This window comes from Vombatus ursinus, unplaced genomic scaffold (genome assembly GCF_900497805.2).
Source record: "Vombatus ursinus unplaced genomic scaffold, bare-nosed wombat genome assembly UNPS02007822.1, whole genome shotgun sequence".
In the NCBI taxonomy this organism is placed as follows: Eukaryota; Metazoa; Chordata; class Mammalia; order Diprotodontia; family Vombatidae; genus Vombatus; species Vombatus ursinus.
In genome coordinates, this window is record NW_020947600.1 from 1,541,244 (window position 1) to 1,569,240 (window position 27,997).

The following is a 27,997-nucleotide window of genomic DNA, read 5'->3' on the forward strand; positions in this document are numbered from 1 at the left end:
ATCCTGCCTCTGATGCTTGTTACCATGGGCAGGTCACAACCTCCATGGGCCTCAGTTTATTTAATCTGTAAAATGAGGCCAGTTGGACAAAATAGCCCCCAAACTTTTTTCTAGTCCTAGCTTATTGGGTTGAGTCTAATAAGATTAAAATTTATTAGGGATACACAAAATCTAATGCGGGTTAAAAAAACAATTTCACAAGTACAAAGTAGAAGAAATGCGTGGAGTTAGTAATCGGTTCCTGGGGAGTTTAGAGTACTGCAAGCTTGGTATGACTCAACAATATGATAGAGCAGGAAAAAAGCTAATGCTTGAAGAGAGATATGGGTTCAAGGACTAGAAAGGTGGCTGACTGTCTTTTCTCTTGATAGACTACACCTGAAGTATTTTGTTGATAAACTCAAGAGCATCTAGAGGCCGGTAACCAAGATGGGGAAGAGGTTATGCCATAGGAGGACTGGTCGAATGAATGTGTGTGTGTATGTGGGGAGGGGGATGGCGTTTAGGCTAGAGAAGATATAGCTTGGGGGGAACAGGAGAGCTGGCTTTAGATGTTTGAAAGACCCTCCCACGGAAAAGGATTTAAACTCTTTCTTCATGACGTCAAATGGCAGAACTAGGAGTAATGGCTACAGGTTATGGAGAAGTAGATTTTGGCTCATTATCTCAACAAAAAACGTCTCAGCAACTAGAGAAAGGAACAGGACCTATAATTTCATTGTTATAGAGAACTCTAGGAGTTAGTTAATACAGGTCAACACCTTCTCTGGAACTTCCAGTCATGGACAGTTGACCAGGCCACTGAGAGGTTAAGTGACTGGCCTAAGATCACAGAGTCAGTGTGTGTTGGGGACAGGACTTAAACCCAGGTCTTCCTGACTCCCAAGCAAACTCTTTGTCCACTGCACCATGCTACCTTCCTAGTCTTAATAATGAGGATTAGGTAACAGTGAAATCAGTTGCCTTTGGGAAGTAAAGTTCCCTTTCATTGGATACCTTCCAGCAAGGCTGAATAACCATGTATTAGATAAGTTGTAGAAAGGATTCTCATTCAGATCTGGACTGAATGAGCTGTCCTTGATGACCCTTCCAGCTGAGTCTGACATGCTGTGTGCCCCTCTCTAGAAGGCATAGGGTGGGGAAGGAAATCCTACTAATTAGAACTAACCCAAAAGAGTGGGAATGGTAATAGGTCTGACTAGAGAACCACTGAATGCCCTTCCAGCTCAGAGAATCTTCTTGGACATTTCTGTATGTTACCTGTAAAATGCGTTGCAACAATGAAACTTACAAGTTTACAAAGGACACTTAATTTCTTCCAAGCAGCAAAATGCCCCCTGAAAGGCAGGATAAACTTGCAGATCCTAGGCTGTCTTCGTGGCAGGAAAGAGCATAAAAACTTCATCATGGGGAAGCATAAAGTGAGAAAAAAAAGTACCTAAAATATGCTTGAAAAACAATAGATTCTGTTTGGCCTAAGAATGCAATGTTGGTGTCATTGTTGATTATTTCGTGAAGACATCCCAATGGGTATTTAGTCACACATTAAGTGAGTCTTGTTTTTTCCAAAACAGTGACCTTCCTGAAGAATGGACCTCAGTCTACTCTTTTTTTAAAAAAAAAAAAACAAAAACCCTCAGACTATAAGCTCCCCAAGGACAGGAACTGTTTCTTTTCTGTCACGACACAGGGCTGAGCAAACAGGTAACTGAAAAACGCTGGCAGTTTGGTTGATAGCAAAGAAGGGCAGTGATAAAAATCAGGTAGGACCACAGTTGCCAACAGACTGGTGTGTGACCAGCTTGACATGTTTTTATAAGGAAAGCTAGTTGCTTCTCTCTGTCATTACCAGTGCCCTGGTTAACCTTAAGGAGAATTTATTTGTAAGCTGATTACATGAAGAAATTCAGATGAGCTGATTTAGGTCTCATTTGAAAATATTTTTAAATAATTACTAAAAGTTTCTCCACTCAGGTAATTAATAGGAATATTTTGCATGTCCGAAGCACACGTTGTCAATTACGTAAGTCGTTCACTGGGTGGAAGAAGTGGCCGGGAAAAGGAAGAGTAATCATCATGATATCATAGATTTAGAATAGGAAGGAACCATAAAAGTCATCTAGTCCAACCTCATTATTTTACAGATGAGGAAACAGACTCAAAGAGATCTTGACCAAGGCCACACAGATAGACATTAAGGAGCAGTGTTATAACTTGAACCCATGCCCTGTAACTCCAAATCTAGCATCTTTCCATGGCATCATGTTGCCTCTTAGTTTCCCTTGAAAACAATATTTTAGTAAAATAGATGGGGGTGGTGTGAGAAATAAGGTGAAGCAGGAAGGAGGGTATGGGGAGTCAGCACCTGATCAGGGATAAACTGGGGTCTCAGCTGGCCCTGCAGGGCAGGGAGGAGAAGTGGGGGAAAATGGCCAGCTGAAGGGCTCCACCAAGGCTGCTATTGTTTGCTAGGGTTGAGTGAAGGTTCAGATACTCTTGCTCTGTGGTATTCCTTTTCTCTTGCTCTGACTCAATTACTTTCAGCTGGCAGGTGGAAACTAAAGCAATATCCTATTCATTTTTTGTCTGCTCAGCAATTCCCATCCTTGGTGAGTCATTGGTTATCATGGGCCATCCCTGTGTAGTCCACTGGAAATGAGATCCTGCCATCGCTAGATGAGTGGCATTCAGCACCTGAAATGCTCCCTGGAAATTACAGGAAATGCAATAGGCCTACAACATCACAAGGTCACCAGGAAGGAGCCGAGGGCGTAGAGCTGCTTGTATTAGATGCAGTGTGCTTTAAAACAGGTTTTATTAATCCTGAAATGACAAAGTATTTATTGAAATTATGCTGAGGATCAAATGTCAGATCAGAAGGCAAAATGGAGAACAGGGCTTCCTTGAATGGTTTCACATAGGTAAATAGATTTCCCTCTCAACCCAGAGACTTAAAAAACCATTTAACATGACTTAACATTGGCTTTGAAACATATAGCTCTGCAATACCAACGACCAGGCTCTTCTCTCATCAGCACCAGGAAATCCTTCAGAGAAGTCAAACTGTGTAAAAGGGTCATAATCTTTTAATACCATTTTACTCCTGAACTGAATGAGACTTTCTTTAACCCATTCCCAGCTTTCTAAGTGTCCTGTCTTGTCAATTACAATACAAAAGAAAAAAAAAGGAACAGAATCAGGCAAATATATTTGGAGCGTATGGGGATAATATTAATTGGCAACAGGTGGGAGCCTTCTCCTCTTATATAAAAAATAGTTACAGAGATATAGAAATGATTTATCCTTATTCACATGTCAGAAGTAATTCTCCTTTCAAGTCTCTGTGGCATGTTCATTTTCTCAGGTCTTACTGTGTTATAAGATGAAAGAGATTTTTTTTTTTGGCCAACAATAACAGGACAGCACCAAAGGATGGCACTGAAAATGCGCATCCATTAACCAATTCCCCTCAAGGATAAAACTGAACAAAGAAGAAAGATGGCATATCAACAAGATTACAGTTATGTCATGGTTTTGTCAGCTTAACCAGATAATTAACCAAATCTCAACTCCACTTTGTTCTGTGATGACACCACAGGACATTGTTCATTCTTATCTCAGCAATCTGTTTCCAGTTGGGTAGGACAGTTTGTACAGAGTCTACAGACACTATACATTAGCACAAGTGTTCAACATTTTGGTAATTAGAAGGGGTTCCAAAGACCTGGCCTTGTGGTTCACATGTAAAAGCTGCTTTTTGCCCAATTCTACTGTCCTGTCCAAGCTCCAGGGTCTCATTACTCTCAAAACTCCTACCTTAGAAAGAACGGCCTTCTCCAATATGGACCCCTTTGGAGGCATCTCTCACCCCATGTTAAGACAATACAGCCTCCAATCCATGGGTCAGAAAATTAATGCTACTAAAAAGTAAACACGCTTCATCCTTATCATGGAGCCCCCAATGAGCAGAATGTGGTGGTAAATATTCCTTGATATTCCTAGAAGTAACAAGAATCACAGCCAGGCCTGATAGGCCACATTTATCACTTTGACTATCAATACAACATTGAAACACTAATTAATGGGGGTGGAGAAGTGGGGGGATAGGACAGGAATCCAGTCAGACAACCTTATTTGGTGTACATGAAAATGAATAAGCCATCATTTTGATTGGGTTTTAAAAATGAAATGGCCAGTAGTTTATCTGAATTTTTCACTCAGAAAAGTGATACCCATTGCCTATGTCAACACTGTTTCAACTGAAGTGGTTCCCCAGTAGCTTCAGGGTGTTACTGCTCTGCCAGGGGTCTCAGGCCACACAAGCTCTATTTGATGAATCCTTTATGAAAGCCTGTCTTCTCTGGTAAGTTTACTTTCCCAAGACATCACCTGCTACCCTAATTCAGCTGTTCTATATTTAAATAAACAATATATGAATTTGGGCTGAGAAATGTCGCCACTGCCTCAAACCATAGAATGAAGTTTAAATATATTAATTTATAAATGATGAATTATTCAATATATACTTGCTGACATATCTAATATACTTCTATACCTTTCATTGATATCATAAACTGGAAAAGTGACAGGGGAAAAGGCCCATTTGAAGAAAAGTAACAATACTGAATGAGCATAAAGTGGAAATTCTAAATATCAGATAGAAAAGATAACATAGAGTGAGATGGACATGAATAAAAAAATAATAAATTCAGCATCCTTAAGAAATCTGGAGCTAGAATTCTAACCATGAGAACAATCAGACCAATTCCTTCCTTTTCCATGGAGTTTCCCTGAGCACTGGTCTTTGGGACAATTGGAGTTTCAGAATATTTGGAATTTTGATTCTTATAGCAAAACTTTTAAAAATAAAATGTTGGTATTCTGATTTTGTATCAACCTCCAAAAAATAGAACTAGGTGTTTATGGAACTAACAATATTTTGCCTTTAAAATATTATTTGGCATTATTAGCCCCGTGGGCTTGTATGAATTAAATTTCTCTTGGGCCCACAGAGAAAAGGACAACTCAAATAGCCTCTCCAGCTCCTCTTCCTATATTCTCCCTTCCACCTAGATATCCATCATGACAGCTCCTGACCCCAGGTTTTGGCCAGCATGCTTGTGCTGTGGGGTGACTCTCTGAAGCAGACAACCTGTCCTATCCATTCTCTCTAACCAGTGGCTAGACCCCCATCATTCCATGAGGCCATCTGAGAGAACACCTTTTCTCATCCCAGGTTCTGGGAAGAGGGGAAAATCAGCCATGTCCAGAGCTTTGGGCCACCAGAGTTTGGAAATAAGTAGTAAACCAAAAATAAGTGTGTGCTATCCCAAGAAAAGACTAAAAAAAGTTTTACACATTTTGATTGCAAATTTGGAAAGACTCATAAGGCATTTGACAGTTTAGGTTGTACAAATTGTGCACATCAAAAACATCAGAGAAAACAAAATAATACTATGAGATTTAGCACTTTATGCTAATACTGCATGTATCCTTTCTGAGTCACTGGGTCCAAACTCAACTTAGCAACCTTTCCAGAAATTGAATTCCTCTCCACTTCATACCATTTTTTAATATTAGGAAAAGAGTCTTATTTTTCCTCAGGAAAAGATTACCTTACAGCTAAATATCAAATCTAAACTCTGCCAAGTCTAGCAGGGTCTACACAGCACAAAACACAAAGAGAGTTCTAGCAATCATCCAATGTCGTTGATCCATATAGCCAGTCAAACAGGGTAATTGTGGTGAAATCATCCATTTTGAAGTTCTAGCAGTCATCCAATGTCTTTGATCAATATAGCCAGCCAAACAGAGTTATTGTGGTGAAACCATCCATTTGGGGGCTCAAACCATCTAGATTAATTGTTAAGTTGAGCAAATCAACTGGATAATTGCCAGTTCCCTGAGGTACCCCACTCCTACTGTCACTTTGTGTTATGTGTACTTAGCCAAGGTGAAGTGGAGAGCCCACAATTGTTTGGTGCTGTGGAACTGTGATCAACTCAACAAGCATTTATTAAGTGCTTGCTATGTGCCAAGCACTGTGCAATGAGCTAGGGATACACATGTAAAAAAGAAACAGGCCCTGTCTTCAAGGAGCTTACATTCTATAACCACCCTCCCAAGTTTATGTAACTGTGATACTACCCTTGTGTGTTTCATTGGTATCTTCATGATGTCAACTGAAATTGATAAAGGCTTCCCAGCACATTGGCTGGACCCCTTGTAATGAACCTGGAAGGACATGGGCAGTCTGTGAACTTCATTTTTGGAGGGAATAACCACATCAAGGAAATCTCACATCCATTGGTGTATTTGTGTATTCCCATAGTTGTTACTGCTCTCTACTTCCTCAAATGATCATTAATATATTTGTAAATTTACATGTTGAATCCTAAGACCATAAGTGGCAGAAAGGCTGCTGACCTGCTTCGGTAGAATGAGTTCCCTATACCAATGGAATCAAAGGTCCAGTTCCTACCCTCCTCCCTATGTTATATTTGCCTAGTAGAATATACGTTCCCTGTGGGCAGAGGCTATTTTTAACTGTCTTTGTATCCCTGGCACCTAGCACAGTGCCTTTTACATAATAGGCACTTTGTAAGTGCTTGTTACCAAAGCATAACTAATGTGAAAGAGAAGGTGGATATACAATAAGTATATAGACATGGCTAGAGGAGATGAGTCATTTTCCTCTACTGTTGACACAAGCAAAATGAAGTATAAATTTGAGTCTATATTGATGAATTCCATAAACCAAATGCCTCCATCTTTTTTGTGTGTGTCTATAAAACACAAAGTGGATACTGACCAATTATCTGACTAATTTGATGGATACTGGCTGACAGCCAAACACCAGCTTAATACTAATTGGTCTGAATTAATGCGCTCATCTACCTACATGATCAAAATGAATCAGTTAAATAACAAAGCTCTGCTTTCTATTGTGCCATGTAGACCACTTTGGAATAGAGGGGAGTTGCTTAAATTTTGTGATGTTTCCTCAGTTTTCTGTTTGGCTTTGGTGCTTTGTGAACTATCTGATTCACCAGGACCACCTCCATAGTTGTGGGAACAGCATTTCCAGGTTCCTGACAGGGGTTGACTATGATGATGCTATATGGAATACAATGGAGCAAATGTCATCAGCAGGGGGCATCCGAGCGGACCTAACCTTTAAATAAAGATAGCCCCAGTTTGAGATGATAGGATTTTAGAGTTGGAAGCATCCTTTAGATGTCTTCTAGTCCAACCCTGTCTTGTACAGATGAGGAAACAGGCCCTCAGAGGGCAAATGACTTACCCAGGGTCACGTAAGTAGAATGAGGCAGAGTGAGGATTTGGACCCAGGTCCTCTGGCTCCAAATCCATCACTCCTGCTACCCACAGGAAATATGATCTGATCCCAGAATCCCCAGATTATAGGTTACTTCAATATCCATTCATTTTAAATATTTTTTTAAAATTAAAAGTAAACTCCATGCACCACAAAACATAAAGTCCCTAACTCTTTCCCCTTTGCTTGCTTAGTGTAAATTGATGCTATTAGCATTGCCACCATGAAGTCCCAAATGAGAATTCACATTTTCTTTTGGTTTCCTCTGCCATCTTAGCTGTGAGTCTGCCCATTAGCATGGAGGACTGGGGATTAAGCATTCTCTTTGGGGACTAGAGTAAGACCCCTTTGGATAATAGGATCATAGGACTTCGAGCTGGAAAGGACCTTAGGAATCATCTAGTCTAACCATTTTACAGATGAGGAAACTGAGGCCCAGGTAGATGAAGTGACTTGCCCAAGGTCACACAGGTAGTAAGTAGCAGATCTCTCATGAGAGCCCAGGTCCTCTAACTTCAGGTACTTTGATTCCAAATCCAGTGCTCTTTCCATACTATCCTGATTCAGGTCAGATGATGCTTCCTCCAAAATACCATAGCTCATATTTTATCAGTCTGACATGATAGGGCTTGTCTTTAAGGCCATTAGCCCTGTCTTAGCACACCAATCTTAAAGAGGGGTCCTGTGATATTTTATCTGGTGGCAAGATTAGAATACTGGAGTTTTCTGCCAACATGTTCTCAGAGTTCATATGTGTGTGTCTGCCTGTATGTATATTGACATGTCATTTGTAATATACATATACATACATTTACATAGATATCCTGTTCACTTAAGATTATGAACTTCACAGCAATTAAGGCTATTTAAGGGGTATATTTTAAATCAAGTGCTGTAATATTCAAGATGGTCTTTACAAGAAAGACTGTGACTGCAATTGTCTAAAATAGGATTGAATTGTTCATCTGTTAACCAAAAATAAGCTCTGCGTTGCAGTAAAAAACCCAGAACTGGCTTCCAAAAGAGGAATGTATGGGACCTCGTGTCAGTGTCTACACACACAGACACACACACACACACAACAGTCAACTTTAAAAAGAAAAAGAAAAGAAAAGATAGGCTGGATTCAGGCAAATAACCCACTGAACAGACCTGCTTGATAGCTTTCACAATGATCCATTTCTGACTGAATCCCACCTTCTTTTCCTAAACCGTTTTGTGCGTAGATAGCCTTTGACTCTCTTTTAATTGGAATTCTCCAATATCATTTCAATTTTTTTTTAAGTAAGGAAACCCCTGCTATTAAATTGCAATAAATTTACCAACCATTTTCACCATTCACTGGAAAGCTTTTACAGTAAGAAATTGTCAACAAAAGCAGGCACATTCGTGTACAAAAAAAATGTCGTTCTTCATTTTTCTTTTCTTTTATCTTGGAAAGTGCAAGTTGGCTTGTGTATCCACCTCCCAACAACCAAAGTGTAACTCACGGCACTCTGGGGTGAGGGTACAACCAGTCACACAGCAGGCTCCCGCCAGACCGGCAAACACAACAGGACCCTCTCTTCCTCTTCCCAGTGGAGGGTCCGACGTTTCTCAAGGCTGCTTCGAGTTCCCCCTTGCTCTTGGCCCTCCGGTAGCTCTGCGCTGCTGCCGAAGCTTCCCTTGACCAAAACGATTTGCCAAAGAGAAATGTGGTTGGATGAACCAACCTATAAACATTTATTGTAAACTTTAAAACGGAATCCGGATATCGAACAGACACAGAGGAGAGGAGGGAAGTCCCCAGACATAAAAATTGAATACAAATGTACTCCCTTCTTGGTGCCCATCCCAGACATCCAATACCACAGAAGTGGCCAGCAGCCAAAGCCTCTGCTCCCGACAGCGGGACGAGTCTAGCAGCCGGAGAAGGGACGGGCAGAGGCTGGCGCCTGGGGTCCCACGCCCCGGGACCCCCGGCAGATGCCAAACTGGAGAGAAGCTGGTCTCGCTCTCCCCTAGGGGCGGAGGCAGTGGCCCACTACGCCCCTTCCCCCCAGCCTGCCCACCTTCCGATGAACAAAACGATTCTCTGGCACGGATTTGGGCTTGAGGCGGCCAGTCCCCGGGGTGGGCTGCGGAAAGCGTGCCTCAGCTGACCCTTCCCGGATCCCGGGGATAGACGTCCTCGTGGGGAGGCCGGCAGCAGTAGGGGTAGGAGACTTGGAGCTCTGGGTCTGAGGGCGAGTAGCCGGGCAGCTCCACCGAGGGGTGTCCCCCGCAGCGCACCTCCACGCCGGCTTCATCGAACGCGTGGAAGACGCCCACGTTGATGTAGGAGACGGCGTGGCGCGCCCCGGGAAAGGGGCCGCCGCTGCAGCCGCCGCCGCAGCCGCCGCCGCTGAGGCCCGGGGAGGGGAGGTCGGTCTCGTCCGGGGAAAAGAGGGAGCCTTCGCTGGGCCGCTGCAGCAGCCGCCGCCCGCCGCGCTTGCCTCGCCGGCCCCGCCGCTGCTGCCGGGACGAGGGCGCGTGTTGGCGGGAGCCCGGGCCGCCGCGGGGCCGCCCGCCCCGGCCGCCCCGCCGCCGGCCGCGCCGCCCTCGTCGCGCCTGCGACGACTTGTAGTTCTTAACGAGGAGCAGGTTGACCAAGCCCAGCAGGCATTCGAGCGAGTTGAAGACGGTGGAGATGACGAGGCCGCGCTGGTAATCCTTCAGCTTCTCACATTGGGCCGACGCGGAGCTGTCCAGGGTGCTGCGGACACGAGCGGGGGCCGGGGCCAGGGCCGGGGCCGGGGCCGGAGCCGGGGCCAGTGCTGCCGCCGGGGCATTCTCGGAGCTGTCCAAAGGGCTGCGGGCTCGCGCTGGGGCCTGGGCCGGAGCGGGGGCGAGGGCCCGCGGCTTCACACAGTAGTGCGAGTATTTACGCTCCACCAGGGACACGGTGTCGCCGTCGATCACAGCTCCAGCGAAGGCGCTCAAGACCCCGAGCATAAAGACCAAGACTCCGAGCAGGAGGAAGTTCTGGCTGCCGGGGATCGCGGCACCAGCCCGGGCTTCCGCCGCTCCGCTCTCGAGCTCGGCCTCCGGGCTCCCTAGCGAGCCCGGCAGAGCCCCGGGCCCGGCCCCGGCGCCAGGCACCGCCCCCGCGGGGCTCTCTTCCCTGGGCCGGCAGCAGAGCAGGGCGGAGCCGAGCAGAGACAGGCCGGCGGCCAGCAGCAGCCCCGAGTAGAAGGCGCCGGCGGCGGTGCCCAGGCGGAAGGGCTCCCCGCGGAGCTCCGAGCCCAGAGAAAAGCACTTGAGCCCCACGGCGGCGGCGCTGAGCGCGCAGGCGAGCAGAAGGCCGGAGGAGAGCGCGGCGCAGGCTCCGCGGACGCTCCACTTCATCGTCCGCGCCCGTGCCCGCGCCCGCGCCCGCGCCCGCGCCCCCGCCGGCCCACACCCCGCGCGGCTGCTGCCCCGGGCGCCGCCGCTGCCGCCGCCTCCCTCCGCCTCCCCCGCCTCCTCCCGGCGCGGTGCGGCCGGACCGCCTGCCGGCTCCTCATCCTCCCGCGTCCTCCCGGCCCAGTGCCGCGGCCGCCGCCGCCGCGCCCTCCGCCGCCGGGGACCCCATCCTCCTCCTCCCGCCGCCGCCGCCGCCGCCGCCGCCTCCCAGCACGGCAGCCGCCTCAGCCAGGCTCAGGGAAACCGATGCGGCGGCGCCGACCGCAGAGAGCTCCCCCCCGCCCCCCACAGCACCCCCCCCCCGAAACTCCCCCAGTGACAGGGCCGCCCACAGCTCCACTTCTGCCCGGCTCTGTCAGGAGCCCTGACTCCTGGCACCCAAGTCCCTCACTCCCCTGAGCCCCCCCCCAACCCCCGCGGCCCCCCCCCCCCCGCCACCAATGCCTCCAGTCAACTCATCACTAACCCTTGGCGCCTCCGCGCCCCAATCCCTGATCCCAGGGCGTTGTTTCCCCCATACCTATTCCCCAGGTTCCCAGGCCATCCCAAGCCTGCTCTTATCTCTAGCCTCCCAACCCTCCATCTCCACCCTCACCTTTGCATCTCACCTCCACCCCCTCACCCCCACGCTTGTGAGGAGACGGCTGAAACTGAGTCCCTCCCGTCCCACGGCCGGGGGAGGAGGGGTAGAACTTGTCCGGAAAACCAGAGAAGGAAGGGGTGGTCTCCGGGGATTACTATGCCTGGAGTTCTGGGGCCTCCCTGATACCCCGCCCCCTCCTGGGGGCTGAAGCCAAAGTAGGAGCAGGAGCGGCGAGACCGCTTGGGTCCGCTAGTTGGTTGGGGTGGCACCGCCTGTTTGAAGGGAAAGTTATTTTGATACAAACGAGGAGGTGTTCGTCTTGGAACAGGACCATGGCTCCGTGTTCCTGGCTTAAGCTGGTACATCAGAAGGAAAACTGATAGATGAAGGAAAACTAATGGAAAATTGCTGTTTTAAGTCAACTAAAAAGGACATTTCTTTGTGGGGGCAAGTTATTTCTTTCGACTTATGACAGCCTTGGGACCCAAAGAGACAGAGCAGGGCTTGAGATTGAAAGGGAAGAGCTGCGGAGTCCCCAGACCTTGAGATTTCATGGTCTTTTCTGGGCAGTAGGCAAAAACAAAATAAGTAAACCTACCCAGGCTAGAGGTAGGAGCAGAAAGAGATGAGGAAAGGAGATACCTAAAACTTCAGAGGCAGAGACAGTGGCTGAAGTCCCTTCTGCTCAGAACCAACAAAAAAATGTCTTGAGAAAATTGGAACTGTCCACTCTGCCCTCAGAAGTATTACCAATGTCAGGGAGGATATTTTACATGACATCCCCACAAAAACAACACTGCCAATCCTTGAGAGGTCCTTTTGCAGATGACATTGAACTAATGACATTGAGCCCCAAGCCAGACAAGAATTCCTCAGTGAAATTACCACCAAGGAAAAAAAATCTGATATGGCCATCCACATGGACAAAATGGATGGAAGAAACCTATTGCCTAGATTATAACAAGTAACCATATGTAGACATACATCTATCAGTATGTACATTTTCAGCAGGTACTGCATATGGCCTATAAGCTGGGATCAGAATAAGAGGAAGGAAATCAGGCTAAATTACATTTGGAAAATGAGTACTTTAATGATTACTTGCCTCTAATTGCTGAGAAAATCTCTCTGTCTCCCCCTCCCTCCCTCCCTCCCTCTCTCTCTCTTTCTCTCTCCCTCCCTCCTTCTGTTTCTCAACAGTATTCTCCCAGTGATGCTCTATGATTGTAAATTATGCAACACTATCATCTGAGAAGAATCAAATTTGTGGGTGTGCCAAGAGACAATAAAAAGCCCCTTCAAGGATGTAAGGAGTTTGCCCCATATTAGAAAGAATGAGTTGTGCAGAAGAATCATAAAATACACTCATCCTTAAGGACATGTAAGACCAAAAAAGGATGTGGGTTGGCCATGTGGTAACAGTAAAGGATAATAGATGTAGAGCTTCAATGTTGCATTAGTGTCCACAAGGTCTCAAGCATGTTGGGTAGAAATTCAATGGGGGGGGGGGCCGCTGGGGTATGGAAAGTCATTGATAAGGGTGTCAGAATGAGAAGGCATAAAGGGATTGTGGTCTGAGCCAATAGAAGGAGGGCCCACACCACTGAGATCACAGATCCATTGAGGTATGGAAGCATTGTTATGTTTAAAATATGTCATAATCTAATAATATGTCATGTATGATATACACCATAATGTTCAGCTTGTGATTTAATCACTGTAGAGTTTATTGCTCTATTTCTAGCTCAGGAAATAGGAGGAGTAAAGCACCAAAAAAAGTGATGAGTGGGAAAAAAATGAAGTTTGGAGAGAAAGGGGCTGGAAAGAAGTCATGTATGAATCTCAGCCCTCAATCAGAGAAGACCTTGGGAAACCTGTATAGCACTCCAAGCAGTCAAGGTCATTTCCAGGGAGGGCTTGGTTTGTATATAATTATGAGGATTATAAAATCACACACATAGCTGCAATTGGTAGTCTCTTCTGTATTTTATATGAGCACAGGACCCCAGGATCCTAAACAAGTATGGCTTCTACCCTTTTCCTGAACATTGGTGGGGTTTGGTCAGAAGGGTCATCCCTACAATATGAACTTGCAGAATGTTTTCTGCAGGAGCCACGGTTATGAATATCTGCACAAAAAATTCATCTTACTCAGGACTTCCTTGTCTCCTATGGACAATGATGAGGCATTGGGAGAGAAGAAGAGTAAAATTTCTTCCACACTATAGTTTATAATTTTTAAAAGGAAAAAATACAAACTAACCCTTGTCACACACAATCACACTCATGTACTCTCTCATCCACACACACACACTCACAAATGCAGATTTTCCCACTCATGTCTACTCCACTGCCAAACATGATTACATTAAAGTACTATCACATACACACATATACACATACACTCTTACATATGAGCACACACTCATGCTTATATTCTCATATACACATGCTCACAAGTAGAATCACTCCCAGACGTATTCACATGTATTGATCCACTTAAACACACACACATGCACACACACACATTCAAACTCACACAGTTGCCATGCGCTAGCTAGCTATTGGTGATTATTCTGTTTCCGGGGAAACAGCTCCACAAGGAGCAGTAAACGGGGGCTGCAAAAGTGTCTTCCCAGTTGTTTCCCACAATGACTACTATTCACATTGATTGAGGTTGGGGGAAGGTAGAGAATTTGACCCTGTACAGAATGATGGAGGCAGAGAGTGCTTCTCACCATCCCCCCACTGCCACCCCCACTCTGGACTGAGTCCCTGCCAATCCATAGGAAATCATGTGGGAGTGTACCTGGCCCTCTTCTTAGAAGGCCAAGCCAAGTCTCTCCCTCCCCACCATCTTAAGGACCCCTAAGGCTCCTCATCTGTCTCAGGCCCCACCTCTACCAGCCCTGAAAAGCCGCATTAGAGTCTCTAGTCTTGTCTGTCAGGAAGCCACAGGGCATAATTTCAGGGTTTCCCAAAGGATCTCCCTGCTGGACCACATCCCTTCTAACTCTAGGAACTAAAATTGTCTTCCTGGAGACTGCTTTTTCAGTCAGAGCATGAGCTCAGGAAACAAGTTCCCCTGGGGAGGGCTGTGAGGGGCCAGTGTCAAAGCCTGACCAGAGAACAGGTGAGTGTTGGATTCCAGGAGTTAGACCATCCATGTCTGGGCATTGGGGAAGTGGGGATCTGCATTCCTCCCAGTCCCTTCTCCCCAGTGCCCAGAGTGAGAGGGCTTCTACCAGTGGGTTTATGCTCCCAAGGAAGGCACTTGTCTGAGTGTCAATTCTATTTAACCCCTCCTAGGAATTCCCTCAAGAAAGCCCACTCCAGTGCCTGCTCAGTGCCCTCCAGTTGAGGCAAGGCCTGGAGAGCCTTATCAAGGGCCTGTATCTCCCTCTGTCTTCCATTCAGGCCTGGTACAGCTGCAGCTGTTTGTCTCAGCACAAGGGTCCCTGGAACAGAATGGAGATGGTGATGCTTTATTGCCTCAATCCTCACTCTTGTCAATCTCCCACACAGCCTGCAGCGAGTTCTGGGGGCAGCCCTCAGATTCTCCCCTAAAACTATTGCAGCAGCAAAATCATCCCTTACTTTGGACTAGAATGATAACATTAACCTCCACCCCCTCAATTAATCTTTGAATGGAAGCATCATAAACATCAAAACCTTCTCATAGCACAATACCCCCAGATTAGACATGATGGCAGAGTTTTCCCTTCCTAATTCCTCTTTTTTGGGGGGTGGGGGGTAGAAGGCACATATTCAAGCTAACTGACCTACGATGCCTGGAGGTTTCTTCAGTATACTGACTTCTTCACAGTAGGTCAGCACAACCTGCTCTCTGGTATTATCTCTTTTAGCCTGTGTTTCTGACTTCTGTCTACCCACACCCAAATCAGGCTGGCTTTGGGGCTTCCCCTTTTCCTACCTTGCTTTCCCACTATTGGATTTTTATAATCCACTTCTGGATAATTGAATTTCATTACTGACAGATACACAGCAACCCATAATAATAATAACTCATAATTTATAATTCACACTTGTAGAGCCTGTTAAGGCTTACAAAGCATTTTCCTCATTAAGAGTTGTGTAAGGTAGATAGATTAAGTATTATTAGTCCCCCTTTATAGATGATTAGCCTGAGACTCAAATAGGTTAAATGATTCACCTGGCGTCATACAGCTAGTCTGTTTCAGAGCTAGATTTGAACCCAGCTCTTCTGGCTCCAAATCCAGTTGTTTAACATACCACTTCTCTCATCTTATTTTAAAGTCAGACCCAGGTCATGTTGGAAGGGCCCCATGTGCCTGATATGGAGGTGTAGGAGGCTCTCAGTAGGAGAAAAGGGCTTAAAACAAGAGAAAAATTTCTGCAACATCAGAATTTTGCAGAGGTTGCAGTCCAGTAGGCAATCATTGGACCAGAGGATTTCTAAATCATTTCTCCTCTATAGCCTCAGTTTCTTCAACTATAAAATGAGGGGGTGGGTGGGAAAAATGATCTCTAAGGACCCTTCCAGCTCTCATATTCTCTGTTCTAAGTCAGTTACTTCTGGGAGTAGTGCCAGAGTATTTGGACAATGTTAGTGAAGGTATCTGTGAGCCAGAGTCCAGGAAGGGAACGGAAATATGGCTGTGAGAGAGGTATGATTGGCAGGGCACACACACTCTAGAGGGAGAGGAATTCATGAGATTGACTGCAGTTGGTCATTGCTATCTCTGTGTCCGTACATTCTCAGCAAAAGAGCCTCTGACTTATAGGGGCTGCTCCCTGTTGTGAGCACAAGATCTGTCCTTAAATGCAAGAATTTTTCCTATCAAGCCTGAGGCTTCAGAATGTGCTCCTGGACACTAGACTAAAATCCCAGTGGTACTGTATAAAACACAATTCCATTACTCCCTCTAACCAACATGCATGTAGAGCCTTGGCTTCTGACGCCCACAGGCTTGTCACCCTTCTTTGTTACCTCCTGGCAGCGCTCCTGACTGCTGCTCTGATGTTTATGCTTTTGGTTCAGTGGAGCAAGGATATGCTTGATATGATTATATTATTCATACAGTGGAGAGGAATAGATCAGGGGAGCCTGATTAACTTAATGAAGCTACCGTTTGGGACTTTATCTCTCCCAGTGCAAGGTGCCCATACCCATTAATACCTTGGTGAGAAGGTTGAAGCCACCTCCTTGGCCTGGGTATTTGCTGACCCATGCATAGCTCTGAGGATAAATTATTAAGTTTGATTGAGTTGGGCAATCTTGGGTTGGATGTCACTCCCCTCTTCTTTCTATTGGCTCTAAAAAAGAGCAGGGAATCTTTTGTGTGAGCTTTGGGGAGTCAGAGAAGAATCCTCAATAGAGCTAAGAGTAGGCCTAGAACCTGGGGATATGATGATGAGAAGCCCATGTATCCAGAACAGATTTCCCCAGGAAGCCACTATTGATAGTCTTAAAGAGGCAGAAACAGAGACACTAGCAGTCACAGGAGGTAGTGGTGGTTGTTTGTTCAGCCGCGTCTAACCCTTTGTGACCCCATTTTTGTGGTCTTCTTGGCAACGATACTGGAGTGGTTTGTCATTTCCTTCTCCAGCACAATTTACAAATAAAGAAACTGAGGCAAACAGGGTTAAGTGATTTGCCCAGAGTGACACAGTTAGTGGGTATCTGAGGCCCGATTTCAGTTTGGGTCTTCCTGACTCCAGATGGGGCACTCTAGCCACTGCCTCACCTAACAGCCCAAGAGTTAATGGTAGATTTCAAGAGGTAGTGGTAGATCCTCTCAAATAAATGGCTTCAGGAAAGGCTGCAGTAACATGACTCAGTCTCTTGGATAGAGAAGTGAGGATTTCTTGAACAATTCTGAGTCCCTGAGCACTTGCAGGGCTTACTCCTTTAGAGAAATAGAAATGCAGGAGAGCTTGGACAGCTCCAATTTTGGGAGGATCTCGGGACCCAGCCTTCTAGAGGGAAAACAAGATTTATCTGGGCAGCACTAGCCTCTTAGAAGGAAGGGGATTGAGAACAAGGCCCCAGAGGCAGGAAGGGACTGAGGCCACAGTATTAAGGAGCGAAAACATGGACTTCATTCTCTGCTACTCCTGTGAGCTGTTATGATGTCAGAGATGAAATAGGGTGTTATCAGATCCCTTATCTTCACTCACACAGCCATCACCTTAGGTCAGCTTCTCTTGCCTACATTATTGCAACATTCTCCTAATTGGTCTCCTAACCTCACGTCTCTCCTCAGTCCAGTTCATCCCACACACTGCTGCCAAAGTGATTTTCCTTAAGCACAGATCTGACCATGTGACTCCCTTACTCAATCAACACCAGTGGCTTCCTATTGCCTCTAGAATAAAATACAAACTCTTCTGTTTGGCTTTTAAGGCCTCACAACCTTGCCCTCACCTCTGTTTCCAACCTCATTAGTTATCCCCATTCTATCACTCCAGTCCCTCGCCTTCTACTGTCTTCTTCCCTACTGCCTACAAATATACGCATGTTGCCCCCATTCTTGAAAACCCCTCACTTGATCTTTCCATTCCTGATAATTATTGTTCTATTTCCCTTCTGCCTTTTGTGGCTAACCCCCTTGGAAAGGCCATCTACAATAGGTGCTTTCACTTTTCTCCTCTTGTTCTTTTATTAACACCTAACAATCTGGCTTCTGACCTTATCATTCCACTGAAACTGTTCTTTCTAAAATTACCAGTGATCTCTTAATTGCCAAATCCAAAGGCATTTTCTCAAGCCTCATTCTCCTTAATCTCTCTGCAGCCTTTGACCCTGTGTATCACTCTCTTTTCCTCGATACTCTCTTCTCTAGGTTTTCAGAATACCATTCTTGGTTCTCTTCCTACCGATCAGACAGTTTCCTCTTAGCATCCTTTGCTGGATCTTCTTTGAGATCACACCCTCTAACCATAGGTGTCCTTCAGGGTTCTGTCCTGGACCTGCTTCTCCTCTCTCTCTATAACACTTCATTTGGTGATCTCAGCAGCTCCCATGATTTTACTTACCGTCTCTATGCCAATAATTCTCAAATCTATCTATTCTGCCCTAACCTTTCTGCCAACCTCCAATCTCACATTTACAAACTGCCTTTCAGACATCTTGAACTGCATTTTTAAAAGACATCTTAAACTCAACATGTCCAAAAGAAAGCTCATTATTTTTCTCTCTAAGCGCCCTCCCCCGGCCAATTTTCCTATTACTGTAGAGAGCAACACTATCTTCCTGGTCCCTCAGGCTCACAACCTAGGAATCATCCTGGATTCCTCACTATTTCTCACCTCCCATATCCAAGCTGTTGTCAAGGTTGGGTGATTTTACCTTTGCAACGTCTCTCCACTATACCCCCTTCTCTCCTCTGACACTGTCACCACTCTAGCACAGGCCTTCATCACCTCATGCCTGGACTATTGCTGGTGGGTCTATCTGCCTCAAGTCTCTCCCTGTTCCACTCCATCCTCCTTTCAGCCATCAAGCTGATTTTCTTAAAGCACAGGTCCAACCATGTCACTCTTTTCCCATCCCCCCCAACTGAAAAAATTCCATTAGCTTCCTATCTTGTCCAAGATCAAACACAAAATCCTTGTTTTCATTCATAGCTCTACATAACATGTGCCCACCCTGTCCCATTTCCAGTCTTCTCACACCTTACTCCCCACCATTGTCTCTTCAATCCAGTGACACTGGCTTCCTCACTGTTCCATAAACAAGACACTGGATATTCTCTGTCCTCGTCTCTGCTTACTGATCTCCCTGGCTTCCTTTAAGTCCCAACTAAAATCCCATCTTCAACAAGAAAACTTTCCCAATCCCTCTGCTAATTATTTCCTGTTTAGCTTGTTTTGAGCTTGTTTGCACATATTTGTTTGTCTCCCTCATTAGACTGTGAGTTTCTCGTGGGCAGGGACTGTCTTTGGCTTCTTTTTATATCCCCAGTGCTTAGCCCAATGCCTGGCACAGAGTAGTCATGTAATAAATGTTTATTAATTGACTCCGCGTGATCCAGCCAACCCAGCCTTCTCTTGCTATTCATACACATTATTCTGTCTCCTATCTCTTCGCCCTTGTACTGGCTCTGCCCATGCCTGGAATGCACTCCCTCCACACCTCCACCCTATGAAATTCATCTCTTCCTCCAAGACTCAGGTCAAGCAGCACCTTCTGCAGCTTTTCCTGGTCCCTTTAAGTGTTTACCACTGTCCCTCTCAGGCCATCCTGTGTTTTTGTTCAGTTGTTTCCATCATATGCAAACCCCATTTGGGGTTTTCTTGAAAGACACAGTGGAGTGGTTTGCCATTTCCTTCTCCAGCTCATCTTACAGATGAAGAAACAGAGGCAAACAAGGTTAAGTGACTTGCCCAGAGCGACACAGTTAGTGAGTGTCTGAGACTGGATTTGAACTCAAGAATATGAGAATTCCTGACTCCAGGCCTGGCACTCTATCCACTGAGCCACCTAGCTGCCCCATCTGATGTTTACCTACTTTGTATTCATTTGTTTTTACCTACTTTGTGGGAAGGTATTGTTTTATTTATTGTATTTGTGTCTGTAGCACTGAACCCAGGGTCCATTACGTAGTAGGCCTAGTAGTCTAAGATATGCTTGTTAACCTATAGATCTCTAGCAATCCTGAGTTCATTTTTTTTAGAGGGAATCCTAACCTGACATTTAGCACGTTATGTGGCATATGGTATGTGCTTAATAAATACTTGTGAACTGACTGACTGACTAACCCTTAGGGATTCCTGTAAGAATGGAAGCCTTATAGGTCCTGGGGGGGGGGGGGTGAATGTGGGACTCACTAGAAGGGAAAGGGAGAGGAGACTCATGTCAACTATGAGCTCCTAGGAAACTTTGGGGTGTTTTGCTTTTTTAAGGAGTAAAATAAAGAATCTCACTGCCCTTCCTAGAATCCTGGGGTGGGGGTAGTATGTAGTCAGCCCTAGAACCCTAAGGAGGGAGAGCTGTCTTCTCTAGGGACCCTACTTGTCACTGTCAGTGGAAGTTGGGACAAGGACCCTTGTCTACATATGGGCTATATCTGGTAAATTGTGCTTGGCCTTTGACTACAAGAGTTTATTGCCTTTCTTCAGTTAAATTTTTTAAAAAAGTATTTACAGAATTTAGAGTGAAGTCCTAGATATTAAGGAATGCAAAGGTGAATAAGATGGGTTCCTACCTTCAAGGAGTTTATGATCTAGTAGAGGAAATCAAACATTTAGAATTCCTGCCTGGGATCATTTCCTTACACAGCAGGGTTGCCATGAGATCCTTAGGCAGTGAGGTGATAAAGTATATGGAGTGCTGGGCTAAGAGACAGGAAGGCCTGAGTTTGAATCCTGCCTCAGTTACTAACTGAGTGACCTTGGGCACTGTCTTAGCTTTAGTTTCTCCATCTGTAAAATGGGGATGACAACAAGATAATATCAACACCGATCTCATAGGGCTGTTGCAAGGATTAAATGATATAACATATATAAAGTAGTATACAATGCTGTCTATTATTATAATACCCCAAAGTATTTTCCCCAACAATTCCTGAAATCTCACCATTAAAGCCTTATTTCTTTGTTTCTACAATCTAGTTTCCTTCCCCCCAATATTCCACTGAAACCACTTTCTCCAAAGTTACCAATAATTTGTTAACTGTTAAATTGAGTGGCCATCCATCATCATCATCACCATCATCATCATCAAGTGATTTTGATAGCTAATATTTATATAGTGCCTATACTACGCGCTAGGCTCTGTGCTCAGAGGTTTATAAATATTATCTCATTTCTCAGTCCTGCAACATCCCCCTGTAGTTTTTTACCATGTTTACTGCTTTCTCCTGAATACTCTTTTTTCTCTTGGCTTTCATAAACTACTTTCACCTGGTTCTCTTCCTGACTGACCATTCTTCAATGTCTTTTGCTGTATCATCCTCCATCTCTTGCCTGCTATGCAGGCATATTCCCCAAGACTGCCCTTTGCTCTTCTCTCTCCTCATTCTTTCTTGGTGACCTTGTCCATTGCCATGGGTTCAGTTCTCATCTCCATGAATGTGCACCACATCTATATATCTAACTCCAATTTCTGTCCTAAAGCACATTACCACTGCCTGCTTGATGTAGTCACCAAAATGTCTCCCCTATATCTCAAGAGCAGCTTGTCCCAGACAAAACTCATTATCTACTCCTGCCTAAACTTGCCCTTCCTACCACATTCTCTGTTTCTGTTGAGCCCACCACCATTTTTCTAGTCATCCTTGTTTACAGCTTTGGAGTTATCCTTCACTCTTCTCTTTCCCTCTTCCTTTTCCCAACCAGATCAGCTGACTAGCTTTGCTGATTCTATCTCCACAACATCTCTGATGTGTCCTCTCTGAACATACCACCATCACCTTCAATTTAGGCCTCTCTCCCGGACAATTGCAATAGCCTCCTCGCTGGTTTCCTTGCTGCCAGTCTTTCCCCACTCTAGTCTATCCTCTACCCATGTGCCAAAATAATCTTCCCAAAGCAAGGTTCTGATGGTCTCAGTCTCCTGCTAAAAACAAAACAAAACAAAACAAAAGAACAAAACTTCAGTGTCTCCTATTGCTTTTAACATGAAACACAATCATGGCTTTTAAGACCCTATGCAATTAGTCACCTACCTACCTTCTCTCAGTGTTCTCTTCTCTGAACTCTATGCACCAGACAAAAGCCACTACTAACTATTTATTGAAATCAACACTCATCTCTTGCTTCTACATTCCCACTAAATGTACCCTATGCTTGGAATCCCTCCTCATTTTCTTCTCTCAAAAACTTAAATGTTTTTCAAGGCTCAGCTCAGAGGCCACCCCTTCCTTCTCAGTGTTCTTTCCCTCCACTTACCTTACATTATTCTTGTTGTAAAGTTTCTTTTTTTCCCTCTGAGACAATCAGAGTTAAGTGTTTGACCCTGGGTTTGCCCAGGGTCAAACAACTAGTAAATGTCTGAGGCTGAATTTGAACTCAGATCCTCCTGACTCCTGGGTCAGTGCTCTATCCATTGTACCACCTAGCTGCCCCTACTGTAAAATTTCCAGAGGGTGAAAGCCCCTTGAGGGCAAGCCATGTTGTATTTTTGTCTTTGTAACCCTAGCACCTAGTACAGTGCCTAGAGTGCAGTAGATACTTAAACATTTGTTTCATTGAATTGACTTGAGTTAAGCACAGTTCTTTTTTTGTTTTTTACTCCTCCTTTAAAATGCATTCCCACCTCATCTTGTACAATTACCCCTTCCTCCCATCACTGACTTGCTGATAATTCAGTCAGTGAGATGAGTTATGAGCATGGCCATGAGCAATAACCATGGGGAAAGGGGATGACCCTGTCCTAAAGTCTCACTCAAGCAGCCAGAATCATTGTTCAGCCTCCTGGGTGGGTGGAACAGAAAACATAGCAGCCAATAGGAACACATGATGGCCAAGAATTTTGCATTACTCACAGCCCCATATGGTTGTGATAGCTGTCACGATTTATTAAAAATTATTACTAATAATTATTATTACTGACAGTTGATATTTGTATAGTACATCAAGGTTCATAAAGTATTTTCATGATAATATTTAAAGGCTTGAAACTGAGAAAAGAAGAAATGCCTGGGTTGGACTAATACCTGACACTACCCAAATTTACCATATTTTTCTCATTATTTCAACTTACATAACTTGTTCAGTGGAAATCTAAGTCCCTTTATGCCAAGAGTGAGGATTCTCTGAACTCAGGAATAGAGAAAAGGTTCCTTGGAGATGCAGAGACACAATATGGATAAGTAGGTCCTTGATGATACCTTACGGTTTTTCTGGATTTGACACAAAGTCGATAGTTTTGGGATTTGCTTCCAATGTGCCTTATATTTCTTCGAATTCGCGGCCAGTCTCCTAGAAAAACTATGTAGCCCTCACTTCCTAGCCCTTGTAATTTGATTTCTTTCCCCACAACTCAATGGCAATGGCTCCTTCCTAGGTCAGCAATCATCTCTTTATTGCTAAAGCCAATGGCCTTTTCTCATGCCTCATACTTCTTGACCTCCCTTCATTATTGGACCATGTTGAATGCTCCCTCCTCATTGGGTTATTGTGGCACTGCTCTGTTTTGGTTCTCTTCCTGCCAGAATGAGCAAATCTTTAATTTCCTCTGAAGAATTATCATCTATGTTCTGCCCCCTGTTCATGGGCATTCTCCAGGGTTCTCTCTAGGACCTCTTCTCTTTCTCTCCTTGCTTCTTCTCAGTGATCTCATCATCTCCCTTCAATCCAATGATCATCTCTATTCTGATGACTCCCAAATCTACCTCTCCAATCTACATCTCTGTTGTGAACTGCAGTCACATGTCTTTTCCACTTAGATATCCCACAAACATATCAAACTTAACATGTACAGAATAGGACTCATATTTTCCCCTAAACTCACCCTTCTTCCTGTGAAGATGATGGCTGATGGCACCACTGTTCTTCCAGTAATACACGTTTGCAACCTAAGAGTGATCTTCAACTTTTCACTTTCACTCATCTCCCTATAGACAATCAGTGGCCAAGTCTTATTATTCCACTACCTCAACATCCCTTGAATCTCTGTCTTTCTGTCTTCACATACCACTAACACCCTAGCTGAGGCCCTTATCAACCATCTCCTGGAATACGGCAATAACTTCAGAACTAATCTCCCCATATCCAATCTCTCCCTCCTCAATTCCATCCTACACATGGGTACTGAAGTCAGTTTCCAAAAACACAGGTCTGATCATGTCATTCCCCTGCTCAAAAAGACTCTTCCTCGCCTTTAGAAAAAAAAAATACAAATTCTTCTGTTTGGTATTGAAAGCCCTTTATAATTTGGCTTCAGCCTGTCCTTCCAGGTTGAGTATTTTACTCAGGAAGTATATTACTCTTCCCCAATCATTCAATGTTACAACCGAATTGACCTCTTTGCTGTTTGTGATACATGATACCATTTTCTCCCCTTTGTACCATTACACAGGATATTCCTTATGTCCAAAATGCTCTGCCTGAATCTGAAACTCTGGGAACCCTTAGCTCTCTTCAAGGCTTAACTCAAACTTTATTTCCTTGAAGAAGCCTTTAATGATTCTACCACCTATTAGCATCCCACCCCCCCTACCCCCCAGGAAATCGCTTTGTATTTATCTTGTACATTATCTACAATTATCTAGGAACATATATCCCCAATTGAAATGTAAATTCCTAGAGGGCAGGGATTCTCTCACTTTTGTATTTGTATTCCCAGGGCCTAGGCCATTCCTTGACATACAGTAGGTACTTAATAAATGCTTGATTTTTTTTTTTATTGATTCTTATGACTGTGCCCAAGCTAGTAAAGTGCCCTGGTACAAAATTTTTCAGTTTAAAAATGAGATTAATCATCACCATCATCAGTGGGAGATCTTGATTTGATATAAAAATTATTTTTCAACATAATTCAAAACAAAATTAATTCATTATTATCATTAATGAAAGGTCTTGATTCAATAGAAGAAGAAAAAATCCTATCAATTAGAGTCATCCAAAAATGGAATCATGTTTTCAAAACTGCTGTTGATTGAAAACAGGAGTTTCAGAAAAGAAAGGTGAACTGGAAAAGTTAAAAGATTATATTTGAGAATGGATTTGGATTTCTGAAGCACAGCTTACAGTACAGGCATGATATAGACTCTTGGTCAATGATGTAGTGTGCCTAATAAAAAAGGTAAAATAAATTTGCTCAGAGTCTTGAGAATCTGGTAAAAAAAAAAAAAGGAAGGAAAAGGAAGAAAACCACCCACACATATTTATCACATCAGATACCATCAAGAGTAATAGGTGCAACACATGAGGGTTATCACAGAAAAGACCATTAATTCACAGAAGAAAATATCCAAGAGGAAAGATAGCAATAAAACCCAAGACCTCTGATATCTATCCATGAATAAGTGCACAAAGTAGGGGTAATAAGCCAACAAAACTAGAAATCCTAATGTAAATGTGAAGAGGCAGATTTGACCTCATAGATATCACTAAGACTTGATGGAATGTCACACTACTGAAATAGGAATCTGAAGGCTTATATCTTATTTTAAAGGAACAGAATATATTAAAGAGCATTGGAGCAAAACATTCATTATTATATTGTATTATTAATTAATATTAGTATTGTAATTAAATAATATTAGTATAGTAATTAAAGTATTGATTAATATATGGTATATTAAGAAGATATGCTAAAAACCATAAAGAATCAATGTTAAAAATTGTTTTTACATGTAATTGAGAAAAAAATTCTTTAAAAAAGGAAGATATGGGGGCAGCTAGGTGGTGTAGTGGATAGAGCATCGGCTTTGGAGTCAGGAAGACCTGAGTTCAAATCTGACCTCAGATCAGACACTTGACATTTACTAGCTGTGTGACCCTGGGCAAGTCACTTAACCCCCATTGCCCCCCAAAAAAAAGGAAGGTATGCTCACATGAGGAAAACCAGGAAGTAGAAGGGGGTGGGGAGCATGTTGGCAAAAATCGTTTGAGTGAAGATCACTTACCAGAAGTGATATCCTGGGATTATACGCCAGACTACCTGGGCAACAGGAGGAAGCTCAGGAGTTAAGGAAACAGATCACAGAGTAGACATGGGGTGTGATATCCTAAAGATGGGCAATTTTGAATATCTGGATGTCTACTGGAACTCATTCTCTGACCATTGGAGAACATCTGCTACATTTTGGACTTGCCTTAATAATCATTTCACTCTTCAAAAGGTAGAAGAATAAAGGAAGAGGAAGGCCACTTGGGACCTCATTCTGACCAACAAGGAGGAGCTGGCAGCTGACACAGAAATGATAGTAATCTTAAGGGGAAAGTGGATAGTTCATCTTAGAATATGAGCTAGAGGAGAAAAAAAGTCAGGTCGAGCCTGGCACGCACCCTGGACTTAGATTTAGGCTCAATGGAAGGAAAAGCTTCCTAAATTAGAGCTGTCCAAAAGTGGAATGGACTGCCTTTGGATGTGTTGGCTCTTCCTTGGTGACAGTCCATAAACAGAGGTATAATAACCACTTGACTAGAAAGAGGAAGAAAACATAATTGTATTAGTCAGGTAGAGGTTGAACTAGATGACCATGAAGATTCCTCCCAAATCTCTAAGATGCATTGATTCTGCCACCTCATAAAGTAAAGAGTTCTTCATCATCACTAGAAATGTTTAATAATATTAATGACTAACATTTGTTGTTGTTGTTTAGTTGTATCTGACTCTTCATGACTCCTTTTGGGATTTTCTTGGCAATGATACTGAAGTGATTTGCCATTTCCTTTTCCAGCTCATTTTTATAGATGAGGAAACTGAGGCAAAGGATATCAAGTAATAGGCTATTGAAATAGACAAGATAAGAGGTAATGAGCCAATGAGGACCCAGGCAACAATGAAACATTCTATGTGCTAACAACATATACTTTGAAAAAGGTAAAACAAAATTCTGCGTTTTCATGAAATTTGATTAAAAATAATATTTCAAACTGTACCATCACCAGAAGTACAGAGTTATCAAAAAATTCACATAGTTCTCTTGGCCTCCAACACATTCAGGGAACCTTCTATGCTTGGTCAGTCATGGTATCTCCATTTTCTGCAAGGTTGTTCCCGTCCTTATCAGTTGTGGCAATGGGAATGGAAACAAGGAGACAGATTCAAGAGATATTTCGCTTGGGAGAGCATTCCTCCAGGTCTCCCAGGCGAAATATCTCTTGATAGGAAAATTTAGAAGAGAGGCAAATAAGTAAGGAGAGCTAATAAGTTCAATTTTGGATGTGTTGAGCCTGAGTTCTGATCAAAACTTGGGAATGGAATCATTTGCATGGAGGTGATAACTGAGAGATGTGTTTTGTAATGTTCTCTATCTCTTGTTTGGTCACAAATTCTTCCCTTCTCCATAGATCTGACAGGTAAACTATTCCTTGTTCCCCTAATTTGCTTATGGTATATCCCCCTTTTTATCTAAAGCACATATCCATTTTGACCTTATCTTGGTGTATGGTGTGAGATGTTGGTCTATACCTAGTTTCTGCTATACTTAAATGAGAAATGTGGATAAGATTATCAAGGGAGAGAATATAGAATAAAAAGTAGAGGGCCAAGGACAGGACCTTGAGCAACTCCTGTGCTTAGCAGATGGAAGAAGGAAAATGAAATAGTGAAGGAGACCGAGAGAGAGCAACGGAAAGATCAGTGTCATGAAAGAGAGGGCAAGAACGATAAAGACTAGAAAGGAGCTTAGGATTTGACAATTAATGGATTATTGGGGACCTTGTAAAGAGCAGTTTCACAGAAGGGCGAGGTCAAGTCAGAAGTCAAATTGCAGAAGGCTTAGGAGTAAGTTAGTGAAAAACTAGAGAATAATCAAGGGACAAAAGGGGATGATGAAAATGGAATGGTCTTCGTTACCCCAGGAATGAGTGGGTAGGAAAGACAGAAGGAAAGGAGATTATGATCAGAGAATGGAATTTCAGAGTTGAAGATCTTGGAAAAGTGTAATTTTTGTTCAGTCATTTTCCAGTCATGTTTGATTCTTCCTGACCTCGTTTGGGGTTTTCTGGGCAAAGGTACTGACATGGTTTGCCATTTCCTTCTCCAGCTCATTTTA

The 27,997-nt window shown here is 44.0% G+C and overlaps 1 protein-coding gene across 1 annotated transcript; it reads right to left on the reverse strand.

Moving 5' to 3' along the window:
- Positions 1–8,853: 8,853 nt before the first annotated feature.
- On the reverse strand, positions 8,854–10,702 carry LOC114034005 (transmembrane protein 271-like). Its single transcript, XM_027849650.1, has 3 exons — positions 9,479–10,702; positions 9,185–9,379; positions 8,854–9,000 (listed from the first exon to the last, which is right to left on the reverse strand). The coding sequence occupies exons 1-3, from the start codon at positions 10,700–10,702 to the stop codon at positions 8,854–8,856; spliced, it is 1,566 nt and encodes a 521-aa protein (XP_027705451.1).
- Between the last annotated feature and the right edge of the window lie 17,295 nt (positions 10,703–27,997).